The sequence below is a fragment of the Schistocerca piceifrons genome, chromosome 6, assembly GCF_021461385.2.
Source record: "Schistocerca piceifrons isolate TAMUIC-IGC-003096 chromosome 6, iqSchPice1.1, whole genome shotgun sequence".
Taxonomy (NCBI): Eukaryota; Metazoa; Arthropoda; class Insecta; order Orthoptera; family Acrididae; genus Schistocerca; species Schistocerca piceifrons.
The window spans coordinates 340,181,015-340,207,933 of record NC_060143.1 but is presented as its reverse complement, the minus strand read 5'-3'; the positions used below and the strand labels follow the sequence as shown (position 1 = coordinate 340,207,933).

The window sequence follows — 26,919 nt, the reverse complement described above, 5'->3', positions numbered from 1 at the left end:
GTCAAAATGGTTCTAATGGCTCTAAGCACTATGGGACTTAACATCTGAGGTCATCAGTCCCCTAGACTTAGAACTACTTAAACCTAACTAACCTAAGGACATCGCACACATCCATACCCGAGGCAGGATTCGACCCTGCGACCGTAGCGCCTAGAACCGCTCGGCCACTCCGGCCGGCGGACTGTCTAAAAAATAGCGCCAGAGTTTATGCTGTATGGGATCCTTAGCAGATAGGTTCGAAAAAGGTGACTCTTTTCGAGAGATTAGAGTTGCTGTAATAATTAAAAGACGTCTTTGCAGGATCCAATGCAGTACATGGTAGAATGGGTATCTGATTCCAAATCGCAGACAGCATTCCACCTGAAAGCGTAACACTGTCAGCAACTCATGTGAGTGCCTGTAGACTCAAGACCGCTTTTTACGAACGTAACAGCAACAGTCACTACAATCGTGTCCTTAATAGCGCAGTTCTTACGCGAAATGTATGGTGTGGGCTGTATAATTCCTGAGTGGTCAGGTTCAAATGTCGGTTCTCAATAGCGTTCTTCGAAAAGAACATTGTCTTCCCTCCACGGATTGCCATTCGACCTACCTGGTGAGTGTCCCTGTGAGTGTAATCCGACTACTGAAAAAAAAAGTAGAAGACGCCATTCAAACTGACTCTCAAGATCAATTTAATTACTTAGCCTATCAAATTGGTATGATGTGCATCCTGGTGGGTGGAGAAGATGGATAGAGTACCATGGAATGGTTGACAGAGGTTTCTTTTTTTTCGTTGTGGCGATATCTTTTAACGAAATTCAATCTCCCACCTACACAGGGCGAGACAGGCTCTCACGATTTGATATATACCATCGCATTTGTGAAAGGGGACCTGTCATAGTGTCATAGCTTGTTGTTGTCAAAGGTGAAATGAATTTTCTTTCCGACATTCTAGCCAATGGCGTCAAAGATTGTCTGAAATGTTTGTAATACACATGTACAAGACAGTTTACTTACAGACACTGAACACGAGAGACGCTCTCCGGTCGTATAATTTGTTCAGCAAGCTGAAAGAAATTGCTTAATATAGATTTTTTTCTTTGGAGTTTAAATTCTCTCTTTCTCTTTACTCCGATGACGGTTTTGAGATAACGAGCACATTCTATGGTGATTGGTAATTTTTGCAGCAAAATAGTTCAAGATTTTTTTTTGATTTTACAAATGGTGGACATGTCTCTGCTGATCATTTGTGATTTGTGGCAGTGCACTGCATTGGACGTCACAAAATAATGACATGTGAATTGTATCCTGCAGTCGAACGTAAAAAACTATATCGACTTTGCACATACAACTAAAAGAAAATAGACTTTGCCTTTTTTTATGGAAAGAGAACATTTATTATTGTTGCAATTGTGTTTTACTTTTTTAATAGTTGCTTTATTATAGGAGACGCGTTGATGTTCAGTAGTTTAGTGCGCAGCGGTGGGCTGCTGCAGGCGAGCTCCCTAAGAGACGGCTCTCCCTAAGACAAACAATTCTCGGTCGGGATATCAGTCATTTATCGCGGTTTTGTTCTGAAAGGTGCTGGCGCCGTGTTTTGTACTGAACGCACTGCGGTGTGAGGCTGCGCACACTGTTGGCACAAGTGGCTTCCTGTTTCACAAGCAGCCGAATTTTGAAAAAGCCATCTGGACTGATCTCCGGATGGATGGGTTGTGCTACAAAAGTTCCCTTTTCTGTTGTCTAGGACAGTCACCTCAAGGCATGCCGCATGTTGCGGGTGACTGCGGAGGGTAGCGGAATGCCTGGTGTTGTCAGCGGCCAGAGGGGTGGTAGCGGGGTGCAAGGCACTCTGTGGAGCATCTGGCTGTTTGAAGAAGCATGTGTCCTCCCCGTAGGTGGATGAAGGGAGGCAGGGGGGAGGGGGGGGGGTGCTAGGGCAATTGAGAGGGCCTTCGTTTTCGGCAATTTGGGATTGTACATCAAGGAGAATGCACGTTCACCTACTGGCCCCCTTGCACTCCTTCAGGACAACGATTCTCATCAGTACATGTGCTGCATTGTGACCTGTCCATTACGAGTGCTGGTTTTTTTTCACGACGTTTTCAAAGTGTAATTAGAACTGTGACACATTTTTCCCATCAGCTGCGATGGCGTGTATTGGCTTCGATTACCTGTGATGTAGGGTGGTTTTTGAGTAGGTGTCTGTAGCGAATAATGATGTCAAACAACGACAGATACTGTATGCTTACCGGTAACACAATTTTTAAACTCCTCTCTGTCCAACACCAGCACCTCATCAGTATTTCCCACCAAAAAGAATAATGATAGTACCTTACACCCCTACCTTTTTTCCCACCAGCTTGTAGGTGCAGGGTAAAGTTTGAGTGTGTCTGTTACTAGTTTCGAGTGGTATTGCGAAATATTTTCCCAGCAGGATAACACCAGTTGTATGGCATCGTCAGTTTTTGAGTTGTATTGCGATTTTATGCCGTCCTTGTGTAGCGCTATGCATATGGTTGTGTAATTAGGCCCAATCTTAATGATTAATTACGTAATTAGGACCGATCTTTGCGTCAGTTTCCCGACCAAAATAAATAAAGTACTCCAACCTAACCTTTCTCTGCTGCATCTGGACAGTTTCCATTTGTTGGAGGGTGCACTTGGGCTTTCCATGCTGTAGAATCAGGGTTCGAGTCGCAGAAAGCACAACCCTGGGACAAAGTAGTTCCCACCAAATTCGAAATTCCCGCCAAAATTCGAAATTCCTTCCAATAGGGTAGGTTTGGGGAGGGCGAGCGTGGGGAATGGGAGAGGGGGCGGAGGAGCCCAAGTGCGGGCTGCGAAAAATACGTGACGTCATGTGGGTGTGGGGGTGGGTGTGGCCACGTATGGGGGTTGGCATGGTTGTGGGCGGGGATGGGCAGCGAGGGGGTGGGGATGATCGTAGTCGGGGCGGGGGTGATTAATTGATCAATTTAATTAATTTGCATGTCAATTTCATATCAAAATTGCTCTCGTAACACCCTACTAGTTGAGTATTCTCCTCTAAGGCTTAATAGAGCTGTGGTACTATCTGTTTCAGAGAGGTATTTCCCGAAATTATGAGATTCTTTCTTCATTTTCTCGAAATTTTACCATTTTTCGACAGTTTGAAGACTTTCTTCACTTATATTGCTAAATTTCGTTCCCAGAACTTGCGATATTGCTTCTAAAGAAGTAAAATCAACAGATTTTTCCATGTATAATATCAGTGTCGTTTAACTGAAAGACCAGTTGCATTAGCCTTCAGCACACGTGGCTGTCCACAAGTGGGTGTGCCTTGTGTACTGTATCTCAACAGTTATTGACTACATGTTTTTGTAACTATGATTAATATGCTCCACTTTATAATTTCTAAATGACAATCATATTTTTATCTCTTTGTCTTGGTAATAGAACACCAGTTCTCTAAACATCCGAACCTTTACTGTCAATTACATGGAAGCCTTTATATCTGCAGCCCAGTTATATGTGATTAGTTTGTGCGAGGGATGTTCAATATATAATGCAATACATGGTTTTCTCGATCAATTTCGGGTGAAAAAAATGCGGAATTTACTGTCGGACATCGTGCATGGGATATTCCCGCTTCAGCCTCTATAGTTTCATGAAGTTCCAATACGTGGCGGCGCTATTAGTAGCCTTCAAAATGGCGTCTGTAACTGAGGTGCGTTCCAAGCAGAGAGCTGTCATTGAGTTTATATTGGCGGAAAAGCAGAGCATCGCAGGTATTCGCAAGTGCCTGCAGAATGTCTACAAAGACGTAGCAGTGTACAAAAGCATGATGAGCCCTTGGACGAGGCACCTCTCATCATCGCAACAAGGTCGCGCAAACCTGTGCGATTTCCCGCTTGCCAGCCGGCTGCACACAGCTGTGATTTTTGCAATGTTGGATCGTGTGGATACTCTCACTCGAAGTCGTCGACGGAACAGAGTCAAACACCTCGCTGCACAACTGGACATCTCTACTGGTAGTGGTATCCAGTTGGGGTACTCAAAGGTCTGTGCCCACTGGGTTCGTCGCCTCCTAACCGAAGACCATTAAAAGCAACGAAGGACCCTCTGTGCAGAACTGCTTGCGCGTTACGTGGGCGGTCGTAACAATTACATGTCAAACATCATCACAGGCGATGATACATGAGTTCATCTTTCGAAACGGAAACAAAACGGCAATCCACGGAGCGGTACCACACCACCTCATCAAGAAAAAGTCCAAAGCCGCACCCTCTGCCTGTAAAGTCATGGCGACGGTCTTGTGGGACTCTGAAGGGGTATTCTGTTTGATATCCTCCCTCATGGTGCAACGATCAACTTGGTGTGTATTGTGCTACCCTCAGAAAATTGATGAAACTACTACTGTGTGTTCATCTCCACAACAATGCAGACGAACTTCTCCTTCTACATGACAAATCAAGGCCTCATCAGCAAACTCTGAGGGACTCATAAAACTTCATTGGACTGTTCATCCACATACATCCTACAGCCCGGACATCGCTCCTTCCGACTTCCATCTGTTTGGTCCAACGAAGGATGCACTCCGTGCGAAACAGTACGTCGATGATGGGGAAGTTATTGTTGCAGCAAGACGTTGGCTCTTACATAGATCAGCAGAGTGGTACCATGCCGACAGACAACCCCTCCACTAAGGTAGCGAAAGATCATTGAACTGAACGGAGATTATGTTGAAAAATAGTAGGAAATAATGCTGTGTCTTGGAATCCTGAATAAAACAAACCTGCATTCAGAAAGAAAACGTGCTGCATTGCTTATTGAATCCCCCTCGTACGTTCCGACCAATAGGCAAGTACAGGGTTATTACAAATGATTGAAGCGATTTCACAGCTCTACAATAACTTTATGATTTGAGATATTTTCACAATGCTTTGCACACACATACAAAAACTCAAAAAGTTTTTTTAGGCATTCACAAATGTTCGATATGTGCCCCTTTAATGATTCGGCAGACATCAAGCCGATAATCAAGTTCCTCCCACACTCGGCGCAGCATGTCCCCATCAATGAGTTCGAAAGCATCGTTGATGCGAGCTCGCAGTTCTGGCACGTTTCTTGGTAGAGGAGGTTTAAACACTGAATCTTTCACATAATCCCACAGAAAGAAATCGCATGGGGTTAAGTCGGGAGAGCGTGGAGGCCATGACATGAATTGCTGATCATGATCTCCACCACGACCGATCCATCGGTTTTCCATCGGGTGTCAGGGCTTGTAGCAATTGTGAACGGTAAGGCTTCTGCTTTAGCCTTTTCCGTAAGATTTTCCAAACCGTCGGCTGTGGTACGTTTAGCTCCCTGCTTGCTTTTTCGTCGACTTCCGCGGGCTACGCGTGAAACTGGCCCGCACGCGTTCAACCGTTTCTTCGCTCACTGCAGGCCGACTCGTTGATTTCCCCTTACAGAGGCATCCAGAAGCTTTAAACTGCGCATACCATCGTCGAATGGAGTTAGCAGTTGGTGGATCTTTGTTGAACTTCGTCCTGAAGTGTCGTTGCACTGTTATGACTGACTGATGTGAGTGCATTTCAAGCACGACATACGCTTTCTCGGCTCCTGTCGCCATTTCGTCTCACTGCGCTCTCGAGCGCTCTGGCGGCAGAAACCTGAAGTGCGGCTTCAGTCGAACAAAACTTCATGAGTTTTTCTACGTATCTGTAGTGTGTCGTGACCATATGTCAATGAATGGAGCTACAGTGAATTTGTAATAGCCCTGTATAGAGTGTGAAACTGAACTTCACAGAAAATATTTTGGAGCTTGATCAGAGAAATTTTCTGAAAATTTTGGGAATGGGGAGCCGTGGTCTCCGGTGGCTTTTCACATAGTAGATTTATTTAGATTGATTTCTTACACCCTCTTATTTTCGTTTTTGTACAACAGTGAAACTGTCTGCGGTAAACAATGTGTGAGTTCCAGAATGAGAAAGTTTGGAAGGTAGGAGACGTGGTACTGGCAGAAGTAGGGCTGTGAGGACGGGGCGTGAGTCGTGCTTGGGTAGCTCAGTTGTTAGAGCACTTGCCCGCGAAAGGCAAAGGTCCCGAGTTCGAGTCTCGGTCCGGCACACAGTTTTAATCTGCCAGGAAGTTTCAATTTTCAATGTGTGAGTTGTTTATAAACCAACTTGTTCCGTTGACCTACTGTGCTAGCTCTTGACGACAGTAATGGGTACTTAAGTGTGCTACCTGAAGCTAGCATTCGGCACAGCTCACTTCCGTCTCGGACATGGTTTTTGGAGGCGTTTGTTGTACGTTAACAGCAATACATCTGTATGGATAGATTTGCTGAAGAATTGGCTGGTGTGCTCCACTTGTATGAGTTCACTAAATGCAGTAACAGAGTGGCACAACAACGCTATTCAGAGCTTTTCCCACAGTGCTTTAACGTCTGTTGGGTGTGCACCACTTTGTGTTTAGTGTTGTACATTTTGGTGATTATATATTACAAGTTTCTGCACTGTTGTCAAGTTATTTTCAGAGAAACAAAGATAACTGCGGTAACAAACCCTCAAAAGTGTGAGCTAACTCTGTTTTTCACTGTAAAGGAAAAGACATCCTCAGAGTCATGGACACAGCGCTAGGACCAAGCAATAGCCAACACCAGTTCATGCTCCTGCTGATACAGCAACTCAACAGAAGCCGTCACTGTGTCCTGTTAACGTTGACCAGCCTCCAGGAAGTTTCTGTAGTTCATCCCACGGCCATGGTCACTGAACCTGATCTAGACATTTCTGTGATAACACAGAGATGTAGCCCCTTGCGCTGGGCCAGTGCCTAGCGGCTGTATTTAAACCCCAGTCATGATCGGCACGGCAGGGCGACGCATGCCGCCTGCTATGTTTCAGTCGTCACCAGTTAGCAACCTTGGAGCCACAAAATAAATGTCGCCGCTGCCACAGTCGTTACTGGGCCGTGATCCAAGACCAATGACTGCTCAGGCCCTGGCAGCGTACACTCTACTGTCGCCTGTCCTGAACCACTCGCCGTTGTACCTGCCATCGGCCATCCTCAGCTGTTCTCCAGGCTTCGGTCCAGAGTTAGATTCTGGACAGCATCGTGACCTGCCACGGGTGAGAAGGTGCCACTGGCTGGCTCGAGTCCTTAGCAGAGTTGCTGTCTGCCTTGGCCGTCTCTGTCGACTCAGCTTCCGGTATACCTAAACACAAGAAGATGGCTCTCACCAACCAAGTAGGGGTTTTTTCTCACCATCGGTCACAACATCAATGCGAGATGCTTTTAATAATTTCCAAAACGAAATTCTGTCTCGAAATCTGGCAGAAAACCCAAAAAGATTCTGGTCATGCATAAAGCACACCAATGGCAAGACTCAATCAATTCATTCACTGCGCGATAACAACGGTGAAGTCACTGATGACAGTGCCACTAAAGCAGAGTTATTAAACACGGTTTTTCGAAACTTCTTCACCAAAGAAGACGAAGAAAATATTCCCGAATTCCAATCAAGAACAACTGCCAAGATGAGAAACATAGAAGTAGATATCCTTGGTGTAACAAAGCAGCTTAAATCACTTAATAAAGGCAGAGTCTCCTATCCAGATTGTATACCAGTCAGGTTCCTTTCAGAGTATGCTGATAAAATAGTTCCATATTTAGAAATTATATACAACCGCTCGCTCACTGAAAGATCGCCACCTAAAGACTGGAAAATTGCTCAAGTCACACCAATACCCAAAAAGGGAAGTAGGAGTAATCCGCTGAATTACAGGCTTATATGACTAATGTCGATTTGCAGTAGGGTTTTGGAACATATACTGTATTCGAACATTATCAAGTACCTCGAAGAAAACGATCTATTAACACATAGTCAGCACGGATTCAGAAAATATCGTTCTTGTGAAACACAACTAGCTCTTTATACTTATGAAGTAATAAGTGCTGTCGACAGGGGATGTCAAATTGATTCCATATTTTTAGATTTCCAGAAGGCATTTGACACCGTTCCTCACAAGCGTCTTCTTACCAAACTGCGTGCCTACAAAGTATCGCCTCAGTTGTGCGACTGGATTCGTGATTTCCTGTTAGAAAGGTCACAGTTCGTAGTAATAGACGGAAAGTAATCGAGTAAAACAGAAGTAATATCCGGCGTTTCCCAAGGAAGTGCTATAGACCCTGTACTATTCCTGATCTGTATTAACGACATAGGAGACAATCTGAGTAGCTGTCTTAGATTGTTTGCAGATGATGCTGTCATTTACCGTCTTGTAAAGTCATCAGATGATCAAAACAATTTGCAAAATATTTAGATAAGATATCTGTGTGGTGTGAAAAGTGGCAATTCACCCAGATAAAAGAAAAGTGTGAAGTTATTCACATGAGCACTAAAAGAAATCAGCTAAATTTCGATTACGCGATAAGTCACACAAATCTGAAGGCTGTAAAGTCAACTAAATACTTAGGGATTACAATTACAAATAACCTAAATTGGAACGATCACATAGATAATATTGTGGGTAGAGCAAACCAAAGACTGCGATTCACTGGCAGAACACTTAGAAAGTGCAACAGGTCTACTAAAGAGACTGCTTACACCACGCTTGTCCACCCTATTCTGTGGGATCTGCATCAGATAGGACTGACGGATAACATCGTAAAAGTACAAAGAAGGGCAACTCGCTTTGTATTATCGCGAAATAGGGGAGATAGTGTCAAAGACATGATACGCGAGTTGGAGAGGCAACCATTAAAACAAAGGCGTTTTCGTTGCGACGGGACTTCTCATGAAATTTCAATCAGCAGTTTTCTCCTCCGATTGCGGGAACATTCTGTTGGCACCTACTTACATAGGGAGAAATGATCATCACGATAAAATAAGAGAAATCAGGGCTCGTTTTTTCCCGCGTGCCGTTCGAGAGTGGAACGGTATAGAGACAGCTTGAAGGTCGTTCATTGAACCCTCTGCCAGGCATTTTATTGTGAGTGGCAGAGTAATCTTGTAGATGTGGATCATCGTGAAGAGGCAGCCATTATTGAACTGAGACACAATCGAAGCCACGCACAATTTTTAGAGTACCAATTAAGTAGGTACTAAATTTTCCCACTTCAACCTGGTACTGGCTTTATCCGCATCCATGACGATGTGCTTACTGTAATGGAAGAATTTTCTTATTAAGTGGGTGCATAAATCCGTTTTATTTCGTTTTGGTATTCCAGTTACTATAGGTTTATTTAACAACGGTTATTTTTTATTTGTAGTTCAGTGTTGCTGTTTGGATTTGCATATTGGCATTTTGTTGTTTGGAGATAGTGAGTAGACATCTAGACACTAGAAAATGGGATACCAGTTCGAGAAAATGGAACGTTTCAGACATTTTTCTCTGTTTGAGGTGAGTATTGGGTGGCAGCGGTGGAGGCAGCCAGAAATATTTGCAGCAGGTATAAGGGTAATGGCACTGGACAGAGTAAGGCAAGAAAATTGTTTTCTCGTTTTAAAGACGATCGGTTTGATATTGGTGACTCTCCGCCTTCAGGAAGGCCTTCGCGGTTTGATGAAGATAGTTTAAACGGATTAATCCACTACGATCCACGTAAGTGGATTCGAGAACTGGTAAATGTGCTGAAATCTATCCGACCATTCCTATCCTGTATCGCTACTGTTGAGGAGATGACAAATGGTGTCTTTATGTTAACGTAAGGAAATGAAAGGAATGGTTGTGCCCAAACAAAGAAGAAACTCCCCGTATGAAGCCCTGCGCGGATCCACAACAGATGATATTATGTATCTGCTGGAACAGCGACGGTGTGGCGTACTAGGAATTGCTTCTCCGAGGTGTAACCATTGCTTCTGACGTTTGATTTCTATTACTCCAGCTTTGTTAGACTATTGAGCGGTCCGCTGTGGGCGAGCGGTTCTAGGCGCTTCAGTCTGGAACCGCTCGACCGCTGTTGTCGCAGGTTCCAATCCTGCCTCGGACATGGATGTGTGTGATGTCCTTAGGTTAGTTAGGTTTAAGTACACTACTGGCCAATAAATTCATTGGACAAATATATTATACTAGAACTGACATGTGATTACACTTTGACGCAATTTGGGTGCATAGATCCTGAGAAAGCAGTACCCAGAACAACCACCTCTGGCCTCTCTTGATACGCCTCGGCATTAAGTCAAAAAGAGCTTGGATGGCGTGTACAGGTACAGCTGCCCATGCACCTTTAACACGATACCACAGCTCATCAAGGGTAGTGACTGGCGTATTGTGACGAGCCAGTTGCTCGGCCACCATTGACCAGACGTTTTCAATTGGTGAGAGATCTAGAGAATGTGCTGGCCAGGGCAGCAGTCGAACATTTTCTGTATCCAGAAAGGCCCGCACAGGACCTGCAATATGCCGTCGTGCATTATCCTGCTGAAATGTAGGGTTTCGCATGGATCGAATGAAGGGTAGAGCCACGGGTCATAACACATCTGAAATGTAACGCCCACTGTTCAAAGTGCCGTCAATGTCAACAAGAGGTGACCGAGACGTGTAACCAATGGCACCCCATACCATCATGCCGGGTGATACGCCAATATGGCGATGACGAATACACGCTTCCAATGTGCGTTCACCGCGATGTCGACAAACACGGATGCGACCATCACGATGCTGTAAACAGAACCTGGATTCATCCGAAGAAATGACGTTTTGCCATTCGTGCACCCACGTTCATCGTTGAGTACACCATCGCAGGCGCTCCTCTTTGTGATGCAGCGTCAAGGGTAACCGCAGCCATGGTCTCCGAGCTGATAGTCCATGCTGCTGCAAATGTCGTCGAACTGTTCGTGCAGATGGTTGTTGTCTTGCAAACGTCCCCATCTGTTGACTCAGGGATCGAGACGTGGCTGCACGATCCGTTACAGCCATGCGGATAAGATGCCTGTCATCTCGACTGCTAGTGATACGAGGCCGTTGGTATCCAGCACGGCGTTCCGTATTACCCTCATGAACCCACCGATTCGATATTCTGCTAACAGTCATTGGATCTCGACCAACACGAGCAGAAATGTCGCGATACGATAAACCGCAATCGCGATAGGCTACAATCCGACCTTTTTCAAAATCAGAAACGTGATGGTACGCATTTCTTCTCCTTACACGAGGCATCACAACAACGTTTCATCAGGCAACGCCGGTCAACTGGTGTTTGTGGATGAGAAATCGGTTGGAAACTTTCCTCCTGTCAGCACGTTGTAGCGGCGCCAACCTTGTGTGAATGCTCTGAAAAGCTAATCATTTGCATATCACAGCATCTTCTTCCTGTCGGTTAAATTTCGCGTCTGTAGCACGTCATCTTCGTGGTGTAGCAATTTTAATGGCCAGTAGTGTAGTTCTAAGTTCTAGGGGGCTGATGACCGCAGATGTTAAGTCCCATAGTGCTCAGAGCCATTTGAACCATTTTAGGCTATTGAAAGTAGTGAAGGAGAATAGATTGCTGATGACGAGGATCTCTTTTATGTGTGTCTGTTTTCTTTAAGTATTGGAAAAAGCCTGCGAACTTATACACCAGCTCAATATGATGTAATTGGGGTTTTGGGAACCAGTATAAGATACAATGGCACACTGCATATGATCACTTTTTAAACATTAGATAACAGGGAGCAGTTTTCCATCCGATGTCGTACTGTCGGCAGGTGGAGCGCGATTTTGTGGAGTTCCTGACGGCAGAAGACGTCCCTCTGCTGCGCGATCACGGTCGCCGCCTACGACGCGTGGTGAAGGCCTACCTGTGCTTCGGTGCGGCCGGCAGCATGTGGTGGCTCGTCTTCCCAGTGATATGCTTCGGCTTCACCGTGGAGGGCGTCCCGTTCGAGATGGTGTTGCCATATGACGTGACGAGGCCCCTGGTATTCATCGTCAACTGGATCTTCTGCGCGATTGCCACTCTACACTCGGCAGTTATGACCATGGCTTCCGACTCCTTCAGCGTCAGCCTAATTGTGCAGTTACGTCTGCAACTGAGAATTCTCAGCAGAAATTTGGTCAATGTGGCGAAAGGAGATGAGGAGATTAAACAGAAGAAGTCTGTCGGAAATGGTCATACAGGGCAATTACAGGACAGGATACGCCAAAATATCCTCCACCATCAAACTATTATTAAGTAAGAATAGAGACCACTGAGAAATTCGATCTGAGGGAGAACTTAATCTGCCACTAACTTGACACAACGTTCTTTATCTCTGTGTAAAATGTAAACTTCCACTGATGGAGACATCACAATTAACAAAATCTTCCGGGATTTTATGCCGTGATCGAATGTATTTTACATATAAACCAAATGTTTCGTCCTCGCCTGCGGAGAACATTTTAAAAGGGGATCATAGCTTCTTGAGTGTCCGATTCACACCCTGTCTCGCTACTGAGCGAATCATTGTGTGAATCTGACATTCAAAGAAGCTACGATCCTCCTTGAAAACATCCTCCGCAGATGAGGACGAAAGTTGTGTTTGTATGTGAAATCCATTCGACTGTACAACACAATGTATGCACTTGCTTGCATTCAACAGTCTGGCGGTTACACCGAACCGTAATGTACCAGCATTCCATATTTAAAATGGCTTACGTCGCGCTTACATTAATCTCTGACCTTATTATGTTAATCACTTAAATATGTTACCTTAACAAATGTATTTCCGAAATATCATTACCCTAAGTTAATTGTTTTTTGATCTTGCGCTTTTTCCGGCTGTGTATCATGCAGCGCTTAAATATGTAGAACTATAAATATTTACAAGTGTGGCAGAAAATACAGCCTGACATCTCGTAACAACAAATACAGTAGAAAATACCGGACTCTGCTTATGGCCGTCTCTACTGCGCGATCCTTCATGTGATTTCAAAATCTATCATAGACTGAAATACCGACCAAGAAGCGTAATGTTTACCTAGGTGCACTACTTCCAGTACAACACTCTACTCTACTGTATCCAGTTTTCTGGTTCCTTAACTTGCTGTTTCACGTTTACCACCTTCCATTACTCACAACATGAAGCTATATCTTTTCGTATCGAAGGTCACAGCCACTAGCCGTTCTCTTAGCTTCTTAGAAGAAACCTCTAGCATAATGCAATGCCTTGTTAAATTCTCTTTAAACTTTTCTGGATGAGAGCAGTTAGAAATAATCCAGCTGGACAGAATTCCAACAGTATTGATCCACAAGGAAGCACTATGGTAACAGACGAATTGTTTTTCAGAGATGTATCATCACTAATTTTCTGCTCCTTGCCAGTTTAACATGAAAAGTCGCTGTGGCACAAAGAATGGTTGAGTATTAGTTGCCACCGAGGGCATAATATGTTTCCCATAGACACTTTGATCTATATTACACGAATTTGTGGTTCAGCATATTATTGCCCCTGTACTGAAAATACGTCTGCGACAATAGCCGACGGAGATAAATCGCAGCTTTGTGGTTTCCATGTTAGATGTATCAGGTCGGAGTTGGCAGAATAATCATTACAGTCTGGTAGGCATGCACGGGAGAGGTGACACTGTCTAGTCTCTGGCGTACAAGATGTGCTCCAATGTCCTGAGCTGAATCTCAAAGGTTTCTGCAACATCAGTTGTAGTGATGGCATAAGATATAAGATATTATTGGTGGTAACATGTCTGACACATCATCCAAGGTAATGGCAAATCACTTATAAGAGGATCTGCACGCCATATACAGTAGCTGGTTAGTTACGAATTCCGTAGATTACTCGAACGACTGTTTTATGGCAATGATATGGAACGAATCAGTCTACAGGTGTGAGTAGTCTTAACATTAATGAATGTTGTGGTCTTCAGTCCCAAGACTGGTTTGATGCAGCTCTCCATGCCACTCTATCCTGTGCAAGCTTCTTCATCTCCCAGTACTCACTGCAACCTACATCCTTCTGAATCTGCTTAGTGTATTCATCTCTTGGTCTCCCTCTACGATTTTTATCCTCCACGCTGCCCTCCAATGCTAAATTAGCGATCCCTTGATGCCTCAGAACATGTCCTACCAACCGGTCCCTTCTTCTTGTCAAGTTGTGCCACAAACTCCTCTTCTCCCCAATTCTATTCAATACCTCCTCATTAGTTATGTGATCTACCCATCTAATCTTCAGCATTCTTCTGTAGCACCACATTTCTATGGCTTCTATTCTCTTCTTGTCCAAACTATTTATCGTCCATGTTTCACTTCCATACATGGCTACACTCCATACAAATACTTTCAGAAACGACTTCCTGACACTTAAATCTATACTTGATGTTAACAAATTTTTCTTCTTCAGGAACGCTTTCCTTCCCATTGCCAGTCTACATTTTATATCCTCTCTACTTCGACCATCATCAGTTATTGTGCTCCCCAAATAGCAATACTCTTTTACTACTTTAAGTGTCTCATTTCCTAATCTAATTCCCTCAGCATCACCCGACTTAACTCGACTACATTCCATTATCCTCGTTTTGCTTTTGTTGATGTTCATCATGTATCCTTCTTTCAAGACACTGACCATTCCGTTCAACTGCTCTTCCAAGTCCTTTGCTGTTTCTGACACAATTACAATGTCATCGGCGAACGTCAACGTTTTTATTTCTTCTCCATGGACTTTAATACCTGCTCCGAATTTTTCTTTTGTTTCCTTTACTGCTTGCTCAATATACAGACTTAAATACATAGGGGACAGGCTACAACCCTGTCTCACTCCCTTCCCAAGCACTGCTTCCCTTTCATGTCCCTCAACTGCCATCTGGTTTCTGTACAAATTGTAAATAGCCTTTCGCTCCCTGTATTTTACCCCTGCCACCTTTAGAATTTGAATGAGAATAGTCCAGTCAACATTGTCAAAACTTTCTCTAAGTCTACAAATGCTAGAAAGATAGGTTTGCCTTTACCTTAATCTATTTTCTAAGATAAGTCGTAGGGTCAGTATTGCCTCACGTGTTCCAGCATTTCTGCGGAATCCAAACTGCCTATCAGTAGTTCTAATGGAATGTTGTCTACTCCCGGGGTCTTGTTTCGACTCAGGTCTTTCAATGCTCTGTCAAACTCTTCACGCAGTATCGTATCTCCCATTTTATCTTCATCTACATCCTCTTCCATTTCCATAATATTGTCCTCAAATACATCGCCCTTGTATAGACCCTCTATATACTCTTTCCACCTTTCTGCTTTCCCTTCTTCGCTTAGAACTGGGTTTCCATCTGAGCTCTTGATATTCATACAAGTGGCTCTCTTTTCTCCAAAGGTCTCTTTAATTTTGCTGTAGGCAGTATCTATCTTATCCCTAGTGAGATAAGCCTCTACATCCTTACATTTGTCCTCTAGCCATTCCTGCTTAGCCATTTCATTTCCTGTCGATCTCATTTTTCAGACGTTTGTATTCCCTTTTGCCTGCTTCATTTACTGCGTTTTGATATTTTCACCTTTCATCAATTAAATTCAATATTTTTTCTGTTACCCAAGGATTTCTACTAGCCCTCGTCTTTTTAGCTACTTGATCCTCTGCTGCCTTCACTACTTCATCCCTCAGAGCTACCCATTCTTCTTCTACTGTATTTCTTTCCCCCATTCCTGTCAATTATTCCCTTATGCTCTCCCTGAATCTCTGTACAACCTCTGGTTCTTTCAGTTTATCCGAGTCCCATCTTCTTCAGTTTTAATCTACAGTTCATAACCAATAGATTGTGGTCAGAGTCCACATCTGCCCCTGGAAATGTCTTACAATTTACAACCTGGTTCCTAAATCTCTGTCTTACCATTATATAATCTATATTCTTCCATGTATACAACCATCTTTTATGAATCTTGAACCAAGTGTTAGCTATGATTTGGTTTTGCTCTGTGCAAAATTCTACCAAACGGCTTCCTCTTTCATTTCTCTCCCCCAATCTATATTCACCCACTATGTTTCCTTCTCTCCCTTCTCCTACTCTCGGATTCCAGTCACCCATGACTGTCAAATTTTCGTCTCCCTTCACTACCTGGATAATTTCTTTTATCTCATCATACATTTCATCAATTTCTTCATCATCTGCAGAGCTAGTTGACATATAAACTTGTACTACTGTAGTAGGCATGGGCTTCGTGTCTATCTTGGCCACAATAATGCGTTCACTACGCTGTTGGTAGTAGCTTACCCGCACTCCTATTTTTTATTCATTATTGAACCTACTCCTGCGTTACCCCTATTTCATTTTGTATTTATAACCCTGTATTCACCTGACCAAAAGTCTTGTTCCTCCTGCCACCGAACCTCACTAATTCCCATTATATCTAACTTCAACCTATCCATTTCTCTTTTTAAATTTTCTAACCTACCTGCCCGTTTAAGGGATCTGACATTCCACGCTCCGATCCGTAGAACGCCAGTCTTCTTTCTCCTGATAACGATGTCCTCTTGAGTTGTCCCTGCCCGGAGATCCGAATGGGGGACTATTTTACCTCCGGAATATTTTACCCAAGAGGACGCCATCATCATTTAACCATACAGTAAAGCTGCATGCCCTCGGGAAAAATTACGACTGTAGTTTCCCCATGCTTTCAGCCGTTCGCAGTACCAGCACAGCAAGGCCGTTTTGGTTAATGTTAAAAGGCCAGATCAGTCAATCATCCAGACTGTTGCCCCTGCAACTACTGAAAAGGCTGCTGTCCCTCTTCAGGAACCACACGTTTGTCTGGCCTCTCAACAAATACCCCCCCCCCCCCGTTGTGGTTGCACCTACGGTACGGCCATCTGTATCGCTGAGGCACGCAAGCCTCCCCACCAACGGCAAGGTCCATGGTTATATTTTTAGTCCCATTCATTCAGTTAGTCCGCCGCTCGTGGTCTCGCGGTAGCGTTCTCGGTTCCCGAGCACGGGGTCCCGGGTTAGATTCCCGGCGGGATCGGGGTTTTTTCACCTGCCACGAGATGACTGGATGTTGTTTGAAACCTCCTCTTAGAAAAATTTTATGAATTACTGTGCTGATAAACCTCTTACGTTATTTGATTTTCAAACAGCTGAGCAGAACTGAACGTACTGACATTTCTCTCTTTACTTATTTTGATCAACACTAAACTGACACACAATATTTTTAGCGCAACGCAATCTGACTTTCAATAATCCCTACAAAAGAATGGCCCTGACTAACAATAACCTATGCCTTTCATGAATCACCTACCTCACAAAAATCTTCGTTACTCGAACTATTGCAATACAGCGGGCGCCAATACTGCCACCTAAATAATGGATTCTTACTAGTGAAGGCACTAACTACTGATAGGCATAGTTAGCAAATGAAAGATTTTGATACAGAACAAACAATGTATTTTCCTTAATAATATTCAAAAGTCATCATATATATATGAGTTCATGATATCCAGTATTACAAATTTACTCTTTCTGATGGACACACGTCCAGATCGCCCGCACTCAAAATTCTGCCATCGCTCTCCGCACATCCACCACTGCTGGCGGCTCACCTCCAACTGCGCAACGCTACACACTCAGTGTTGCCAACTCTAAAAAACCTGAGTCGCTATATTCAATATCAAAAGTCGCTAGAAAGTCGCTAAAACTGATTTTACTAGAGTTGTACTGAAAATTTGAATGGTGCAATAAGCCAGTGGGGAGGGGGGGAGGGGTAATAAAATATTAATAAAAATTGTCTCATACATAGTTGCGATATTGTCTTAATTAAATGATGCATCGCTTGCAACAACATACATATAAAATACACTAACGTTTAATTAAACATGTTATCATAATTGACACAACACATAAATTGTTGTTTCAATCACAGTAGTCAAATATAATAGAAATATACAGTTATATTTGTAACAAAAGAAAGCAAGAACTCAAATTAAGTTACAAAATATATACATTCCGGTATGTGAGCTATTCATCGTCGTCACTCAGAAGATCGAATAACTCTTCTGTTTCATGCTTGACAGAACTGTAGTTGATGCACAGGGTTGAACATCGCTCAAAAGATGATGTTGCAGTTCGATTGGTTTTGTCGCAAAAGAGTAACTTTAGTTAGCACCAATAAGCTCCGATACATCTGATGGTATGTCAAAAATGCACAATCTTTATTTTGTTTCTTCAACTGGACTCTCAATATGATCAAAGTATTAATTGTCTTTAACGATAATCTGTTACGTTGTTTAGTTTTTATAATGTTCATAGAACTGAATACTCTATCCACTTCTGCATTTGAATGCGGTAGGCATAGAACAGTCATTGCTAGTTGTGAAATCAAAGAAAAAGGATTCTCACCTGCGGCATTTTTATACTGCAAAACCTCACTCCAAAATCGAACAGTGTTAGTAGTGTTATTCCTAATGAAGTTGATATTATGCCATTCTTGCAGCATACCGTCTATGAAATCGCCACTAAAACCTAATTCTTTGGCTACATCCGCTACAGCATTATTTTTATTCACTTTTAGTGTTTCTTCAACATTCAGCATTGACATTTTTTTTCAGGATCGTAACGTTACTTGGCAGTCTTTGTTGAATTTGTTTTGTGAGTTTCAGACTAAACTGAATGCATCTTTTCTTCAAATAAACTTTATTTTCTTCAGACAAACTTGATTCAGACAATTTCTGTTCAAACATAAAGCCAAGGTTCGGATTTGCGTTCATACATTCGCTTGGAACTGGTTTTGTCAACAAATCAACAGTTGGAAAAACTGTTTTGTCCGAGCGACTGCATGAGAAATACAAGTGTATGTAGTAATTTAGTGGGGTCATCGTCTTCTCCTTCAAAAGCTTTTATTGCTATTTGTACGTCTTTTAAAGCATGTTTAAGGAAACACATGTAAAGACGATTTGAGTTGTCATAATACATCTTGTACAAAAGATCGGCAGTGTAACAATTGTCTTGAACCATGGCAAGTGAAAAAAGTAGCTTTAGTTCTTCCCAGTGCTCCAGAATTGTTCGTATTGCTGGTTCAATTGAAAGCCAACGTGTTGCACAGACCTTCAAAATTTTTAGTGGCTGTTTTCCACAATTTATTGTTTCATAAACCTTTTCATATTCCTCTTGTCTTTTGGGTGAAATGGAGAACCAGTTGTAGGTTTTCCATACAAGAAACTCTATGTTTCTAGGTATGGTATTCAGTGAGGCGTGGGAAACTGCAAGCTGAAGAGAGTGAGAAATGCAACGGATCAATACCAAATGCTTCAAACCATATTCTCTCTTGAGTTGTTCAAAAAGCCTATTGTTTATTCCAACCATTGCAGAAGCATTATCTGTGCCAATTCCTACCATATTAGCGATTGGAAGTTTGAGATCTTTCAAAGAATTCACAAGAACAGCAGCCAGATTTCTTGAATCTCCAGTTTCTACAACAGCGAGTTTGAGAAATGCTGATCTAATGGTTTGGTTGTTTACAATATAATACCGTATAACGATACCTAGCATTTAAGATATTGATACATCTGTGGAATCATCTATTAGTACACTGTATTTTTGCTTACCTGTATCTTCAACCAATGATTGTGTAAAATATGGAGCCAAAACTTCAGTTATAATGTTAGTGCACTTCGCACGATGTAATTGCATGTTTTTAGCGCCCTCATCAGCGGAAAACACCTTCTTGCACAGTATTCCTAAACGATCTACAGCTAAAATAGAACAATGTTCAGCAATAAATAAAGAAAAGGCGCCTTCCGCTCTGCTTGCTATTCCAACTGTAGTTTTCGGATCAATTTTCACAGGTAAGGTGGTTTGTGTTTTTTTTAATCAATTTTTTGTTTATGCTTAATAGTTTTCGAATGCTTTCTAATATCACGAACTCTGTTGCACATACTTGACATCTTGGCTTCGATAAGTCTCCGACTCTCGTTTCAGCCACCCATTGAATTCAGGTTCTGCTTCCCACGCTTCCCGATATTTTTGAGCGTGCTGCTTCTTCTTCTGCAGTAAATCCATTATGTAATCCACCACAACATAAGTTTCATGAATTTATAATCACTGAAAATACATCAAAACTCAGGCGAACTAGAAGTCATGAAACAATCTACTCACTCGGTAACTCGATATCAGTCCTATTGTTCATTGTTTAAAACGTAATAATGTCTGAGGTACCCCCACCGAATTGTTCTTGCATTACCACTGTGTATGTGGTAATAATTTCACTGCTAGTTAAAATTTCGAAAAATTAGAGGTTACTGGACAGAAATGTATTTTATTATACTTAATATTACGTATGTTTTTTGTCAATTCGAAAAATAAAAGGAGTTCAAAAGTTGAAGAACTATAGATCGATACGCTATCGACGATAACAGGCTAGTATGTAGTGAATAATAAATTGTTCTATAGTCAAGGTTTTCTTACTCTGTAGGCAATTCCTACATTCAGGCTTACTAAATGCTGAACAATGCTACATGATCTGCTAAGAGCTTAATTTAACTTCTTAAATCTAGAACAAAGTCAGTGTAGTACCCATTCTACAGTTAAAATCTTAGTTTTGTTAATGAAAATACTGGCCCAAAATAGTTTTGATTTGTACTTCAAAAGTCGTTAGTAGTGCAAAAGTCGCCAGATAAGTCGCTAAATAATTTTTGTCGCTAAAAAGTTTCTTTTTATCGCTAAGACGAAGGCAAAAGTCGCCATTTCTAGCGACAAAGTCGCTAAATTGGCAACACTGTACACGCTGTTCACATCCAACTGCCCAACACTACAATAGCAAACATTCCAACAATGCAAACCAGCCACAGACTGCACACAGCACAGTCTGTGATTTTCATACAGAGCGCTACGTGGCGTTACCAACATAAAAACCTAAACAGCCTACTTACATGGTGTTTCGTCTTCATCATCAGTCATCCCCATTACGGTCGGAGGAAGGCAATGGCAAACCATATCCATTAGGACCTTGACTAGTACGGCGGTGCGGGTCTCCCGCATCATCCCCTACGCTCTGTCCAGCTGCATGGGATTTCAATTTTCCATTTATTCAGTTACATTTCAACACTTGTCTTTTTTATTTTTTATTTATTTTTTATGGGCTACAAGTTTTTCATTAAAAATTCTTCCATTCAGTAGAAAGAGTTTCCAATGAGAAATGACTTTAGATTACATCTAAAACTTGGTTTTCCACCTATCAGACATTTAATGTTTTTGGACATCACATTAAACATTTTTTGGTGCATACTGAACTCTTTTCTGAGCCACCGACGGCTTTAACAATAGATAATAAACGTCATTTTTTCGTCAACTGTTGTAGGTACACACAGTGTGATCAGAAACAACCTGAAAAGCTTGTAAGGGTGTTGCAGGATAGGCCGTCCTGAGAAATAACTGCTAAGAAAAAAATTTGATACGTTGTACCGTTTCTGAGCTAATTAGCATTGAAGTTAGCCAATCAGACAGTTGCGCAGGCAGACTCAAGCTGCCCGCCAGATACTGTTAATGTCAGTTGTTGTCTTAGCGTAGATGACAGTGTGCGAGACTGGTGAGCCTTTGGATTGGATTCTGTCCTCACTACCGTCCATGCCCAGTTTCGTATCGCTGTCTTGTTCAGTTGTAAGAAATCAAACTAAGAACACGTGTAGCGGCACCGTCTCTTGGGGGATGTCTTGAATTCGCACGCACAACTTCCTGATTGGCTAACTTCAATGGTATCGAATTTTTCTCTTAACAATAACTTTTCAGACTGTTTCTGGGCATACTGTATAGGTACACTGCACCTGTCGAGTAACTCATCAACTTTATCGTGTACACACATGAACAATTCCACCTGTACATACTCTAGTCTTTCATAATTTTTATCTAAGATATAAACGGGGGTTTAAAGTAGTAACGGCAGATGTACAAAATACATGCTGTGAGATGAAAGCAAAAGAAATTTGCTACAGTAGAAACACTACCACTGCTAGCACCTAGGTTCACGTAGGTGCTATTCATGATCTTCTTAGTGAGTAAAGGGTATTAGGTAAGTTTTGGAATACAGCTTTATTCATTTAATTTTTTCGAAGTAATTCCCTCCATACGGAATACACCTCTCCGTCCTCAGAGGTCAACCCCTGAACCAGTTCTCCCATGTTTCTGCAGGGAGTAAAGCACACTGGTTGTACCAAGCCCTCAGGAGATCCTCATCACTTGAAAATTGCACTGCTTTCAGCCTCACTTTCACGTGCGAAGTCACAAGGAGCAATGTCTGGATTGTAAAGAGGGTGCTCAACAAGTTTCAGTCCTGTACCCCGCAAATATTCGGTGCATGCTTTGGCGCGGTGAGCTCTAGCGTTGACGTGATAGAGGAACCGAGAGTCCAATCTTCACTTCGGTCGCAGGTTCTTCAAAGGTTGGATGACGTTGGGAGGCACTGCTCAATACTTGGATGTGGCTGGCTTCTGTGTTTCCACAACAACATGCTCGACAATTCCACTCGATTCGAAAAAAGAAACCTATCATTTTCTTCTTTAGGGATCGAGAATTTCTGACAGCTACGGATGTGTCGTCATCTTCAAAGACCTAAACTTTGTTTTGAGTCTTAGTCGGTACGTCACAATAGTACAACCAAGTCTCATTACCTATCGTGATGTAATTCACATTCTGAAATTATCCCTCAAAAAATTTCTTTAACATGTGCCTGCACCAAACCACACGTCGTGTTATCTGCTCTTCCTTCAGACTACGCGGCACCCAGAGACAACAAAGTTTCTTTACTTGTACAGGATCATGCAGAATCGAACGAAATGCTGTTACATTTAGCCCTAAGGTATCCTCTATCTGCTTATAGGTCATTCTCAAGTCTTCCTCTCGCATTTTCCTCACAGCGTCAATGTTTTCCACCGGAACTGATGATCGTGGCCTTCCCGTCCTCTCAGCGTCCTCCAGAGTGAAATTTCCTCTTTGGAATTATTACCTGAATATAATTGTATGGACTGTGCGGCTGGTCCCGGCGGAGGTTCGAGTCCTCCCTCGGGTATGTGTGTGTGTGTTTGTCCTTAGGATAATTTAGGTTAAGTAGTGTGTAAGCTTAGGGACTGATGACCATAGCATTTAAGTCCCATAAGATTTCACACACATTTGAACAATATAGTTGTACGATGTGGAAACACATGACCGAGTGTAAGAGTTATTTCTTCAAAGCATTAGTCTATGTTTAAGCCACGCGTGAAGCTGTACCGAAAAACTGCCCGAATCTCACTTCATGACCACGATGTCATAGCAGGCACTTCAAACTAACCCTGCTAATGAACGACTTGCGCCCACAGACTTGGCACAGCGGCAATGCAAGTATGAAGTAATCTCAGAAGACAGCAACAATCAGCCTCCTGCGACTTATTGTTGCGTCTTAGTTCAGAACTTTCCTAGCACCTTCGTACATTCTTTCAACAGTTTCCCAGCTTTAAGGAAGTGGTGAAGGGGACATGTCAAAGTGGCCAGTTCTGTACGTACGCCGCTATCACCCTAAACCCCCGATTTTATCCAATAATTAAATTAAAAGTAGTTTCAATCCCCCGGTTCTGACCAAAGCTTTCGGGATGGTTTCTTCGGTTGTGCAGCAAATGTCCCACTACTAGTTCGGTTGGTGTTTGGCTGAGAAGTTCCTCACTCTTCAACTGTTCATTACTCGCACAGCCCACTCTGTCTTCAGGGATGGAGAGTGAAAAGTATTATAAGTTTATAAAATTATATGGGGTATAGCATGAGTGGAACAGGAACGTCCCATAGCGCTATTACAAGAAATGATTTGGTAACGGGTTGATTAAACTAGAGGGGAGGGGAGGTTACACATAAACCTGAAATCAGAGGTCTATATTATTCGTCATTCGGCGACCTACACATATACATTGTAGGACTTTTAGACTTCCTAAAGTTTACAACAATATACGTTACTACACGGCTAAACCGGTGCATGGTGCACAGTAGCAGTTGCTGATTGCCTATCTAAAGGCTTCCAGGGGCAACAAAATTTCTGTTTCAACGATTCATATAATTATTGACCGAATTTAAAAACTTGAAATGATGTAAGAATGTACTCATTATCAGGCATAATCTTATGTTAAAGGTGTAATACAGTAAGACAAATATTAGAATTAGAAATTGTATGTATGTCTTAAGGCAGCGTAATACACTGCTCGCAAATTACACAAACTAAATTCATCCATTATTTGCGAATGAGATCACATAAAGACTTTCAACAATTGCCAATTGGGCAAAATCACGTTGAGCATGAGGCAATGATCCCACCGACTCACTAATTTGAAGATTTTGGTTAAACACCGTGTCCTGCAGATTCTCGTGCAGCAGAAATCGACTGTCCTTCAAAGCCTTTTTTAGGGACCGAAGGCGTGATGGTTGCATGAGGAGAGATCAGCACTATACGGCGGTTGCTCGAGTGTCTCCCACTTAAGTTGGCGTCTGTCTTAAGATATTGGCTGCATGGTGCTTGAGTTGTCATGAAGGAGAAGCGCCCCTTGACGCACAATTCCACAAAGGTATTTATTGACAGTCACCTTGTCCCATATGCATTCTTCATTCTCCAGTGGATGTCTACCGGTGTTCGTCTTGAGGTAGCCAAGAAGAGAATGACAGCACGCTCGTCCTGTTTGGACGCATTTGCTAATAACATTCCCATATCTCACGGAAATCGGGTTTTCTGCCGGATATCAGCGTCTTCCAAACACGATATTTCGACGTCATTACTTGACGTCTTCATCAGGTGTTCCCTGAGACTGGCTGCTTGCTGGACCGGGTCGCATATTTATGCCTGCCCGGTGCCTGGCGGCAGAAAACCCGATTTCCACGAGATGTCATCAAATCGCCGGGAAAGTCTAAGAAATTACAACATTCCCATAGTTTACGTTGTCGCATTTCGCATTCGCACGTCAGAAAGACATGAATGCCATACCAATCCCTTGCTTAGTGTCGGTGCTTATACAACCGCATCAGAGCCGCGTTATATTGCACATACGCCGCAGCAACGGCCTCATACGGAAACTTATGGATCGCCACTTATATTACTGCTTTACTGGTAACCCTATTCATAACAAAATTTTGCAGACTGTATCTACACATAACAGTGAATGCACCTACAGAATTATATCATTGTACGACACATAATTAAACACCCAGATACGAGAAAAATCAGTTTCTGCTCGAAACAGAGTGTAAGTTACCCAGACTATACTCACCCAGTGTTTGATAGTGAGAGCACTTATCGACTTCCAACGAACTTTAAACGTAATTTCAAACGTTTAATAAATTAGCTCATTTGTAAAGTAAAAGTTTTATGTATAGGAGTTCGCTTCGTTAGAGAATGGGTGTGGAGTGTTTACTGGGACTAACAGTACTGTTGAGACTTTCATGGTCACCTGTTGGCGTAGTGACTGTCAGCTTCTTTCTTGCCAGCCAGCAGCTATAATTATCGTGTCGTCAGAGTTGTTCTTCTTTCAATACACAACAGTCAATCTCAACACTGTTTTTGAAAGTGAAAGATGATATTAAACTGCGGAAAACATGTTTTTCAAGATCATTACACGACATCGAAAAATGTGCATGCGACCTCCAGTATGGGAAGTCTTCTCTGAGAGCACAGATTTGTTTGTAATACTTTTGCTGCATTTATAACGAAGCCTTAATGTGACAATTGCTGACATCTAGGAGATGATGAGTCGAACAGAGCAACTGCAAACATTGTCTGTTAAGGCTGGTGAGAGTTAAACAGTAGCATTGCAGTAGTACTGTCACAAACTCCATCGTATCGAGACAACGCCAAGTGCGAATATCAAAAATTCTACAACAACCACGCCCATCTTGGACTCGTCGTATTCTAACGCTGCAGTCAAAAGTTTCTTTTTTTTTTTTTTTGAGTCATCAGTCATCAGTCTTCTGACTGGCTTGATGTGGCCCTCCATGAATTCCTGTCTTGTGCCAGTCTCTTCATCTCTGAGTAGCACTTGCAACCTACTTCCTCAATTATTTGCTGGCTGGCCACGCGGGGTAGCCGTGCGGTCTGGGGCGCCTTGCCACGGTTCACACGGCTCCACCCATTCAAGATTTGAGTCCACCCTCGGGCATGGGTGTGTGTGTTGCTCTTAGCGTAAGTTAGATTAAGTAGTGATTAAGCCTAGGGTTCCGATGACCTCAGCAGTTTGGTCCCATAGGAACTTCCCACTATTTTCAAGTTATTCCAAATTTTCGGGCTGTATCCCAATCTCCGCCTTCCTGTACAGCTCACTCATAGTACAGTGGAAGTTATTTGCTGGTATCTTAACAGGTGTCCAATCATTCTGTCTCTTCTCCTTGCCAGCGTTTGCCATATATTCCTTTCCTCGTCGATTCTGCCCAGAACATCCTCTTTCCTCACTTTATTAGTCCACCTTACTGCCAGCATTCTTGTATAGCACCACATCGCATATGATTGTGTTACCTTCTGTTCCCGGTTTTCCCACAGTCCATATCTCACTGCCATACAGTGCTGTGCTCCAAACGCACGTCAGAAATTTGTTCCTCAAATTAAGCCTTATGTTTGACACTGGTAGACCTCTCTTGGATCGGAATGCCCTTTTTGCCAGTGTTAGTCTGCTTTTGGTGTCCTTCTTGCTCAGTCTGTCATCGGTTATTTTGTTGCTTAGGTAGCAGAATTCCTTAACGTCATCTACTTTTTGATCTCCAATTCTGATGCTAAGTTTCTGCTATTCTCATTTGTGTTGTTTCTCATTACTTTTGTCGTTCTTCGATTTACTCTTAATCAGTATTCTGTACTCATTAGAGTTTTCATTCTGTTCACCAGATCCTGTAATTATTCTTCACTTTCACTGAGGATAGCGCTGTCTTACACCCTTTTTAATCCGAGCACTTCATTTTTGGTCTTCCGCTGTTCTTGTTCCATACTGTTTTTTTGTACCTATTGTACATTACACGTCTTTTCCTACAGCTTACTCCTGTTTTTATCATATTTTCGAACATTTTACACCATTTT

At 42.6% G+C, this 26,919-nt stretch overlaps 1 protein-coding gene across 1 annotated transcript in view; it reads left to right on the top strand.

Moving 5' to 3' along the window:
- Window positions 1-26,919, top strand: part of LOC124803312 (odorant receptor Or2-like) — a 64,128-nt gene that overhangs the window by 26,614 nt on the left and 10,595 nt on the right. Inside the window, exon 2 of the mRNA XM_047264496.1 lies at window positions 11,660-12,048. Within this exon, the coding sequence (XP_047120452.1) occupies window positions 11,660-12,048 (389 nt within the window). The remainder of the gene's footprint in view (window positions 1-11,659; window positions 12,049-26,919) is intronic.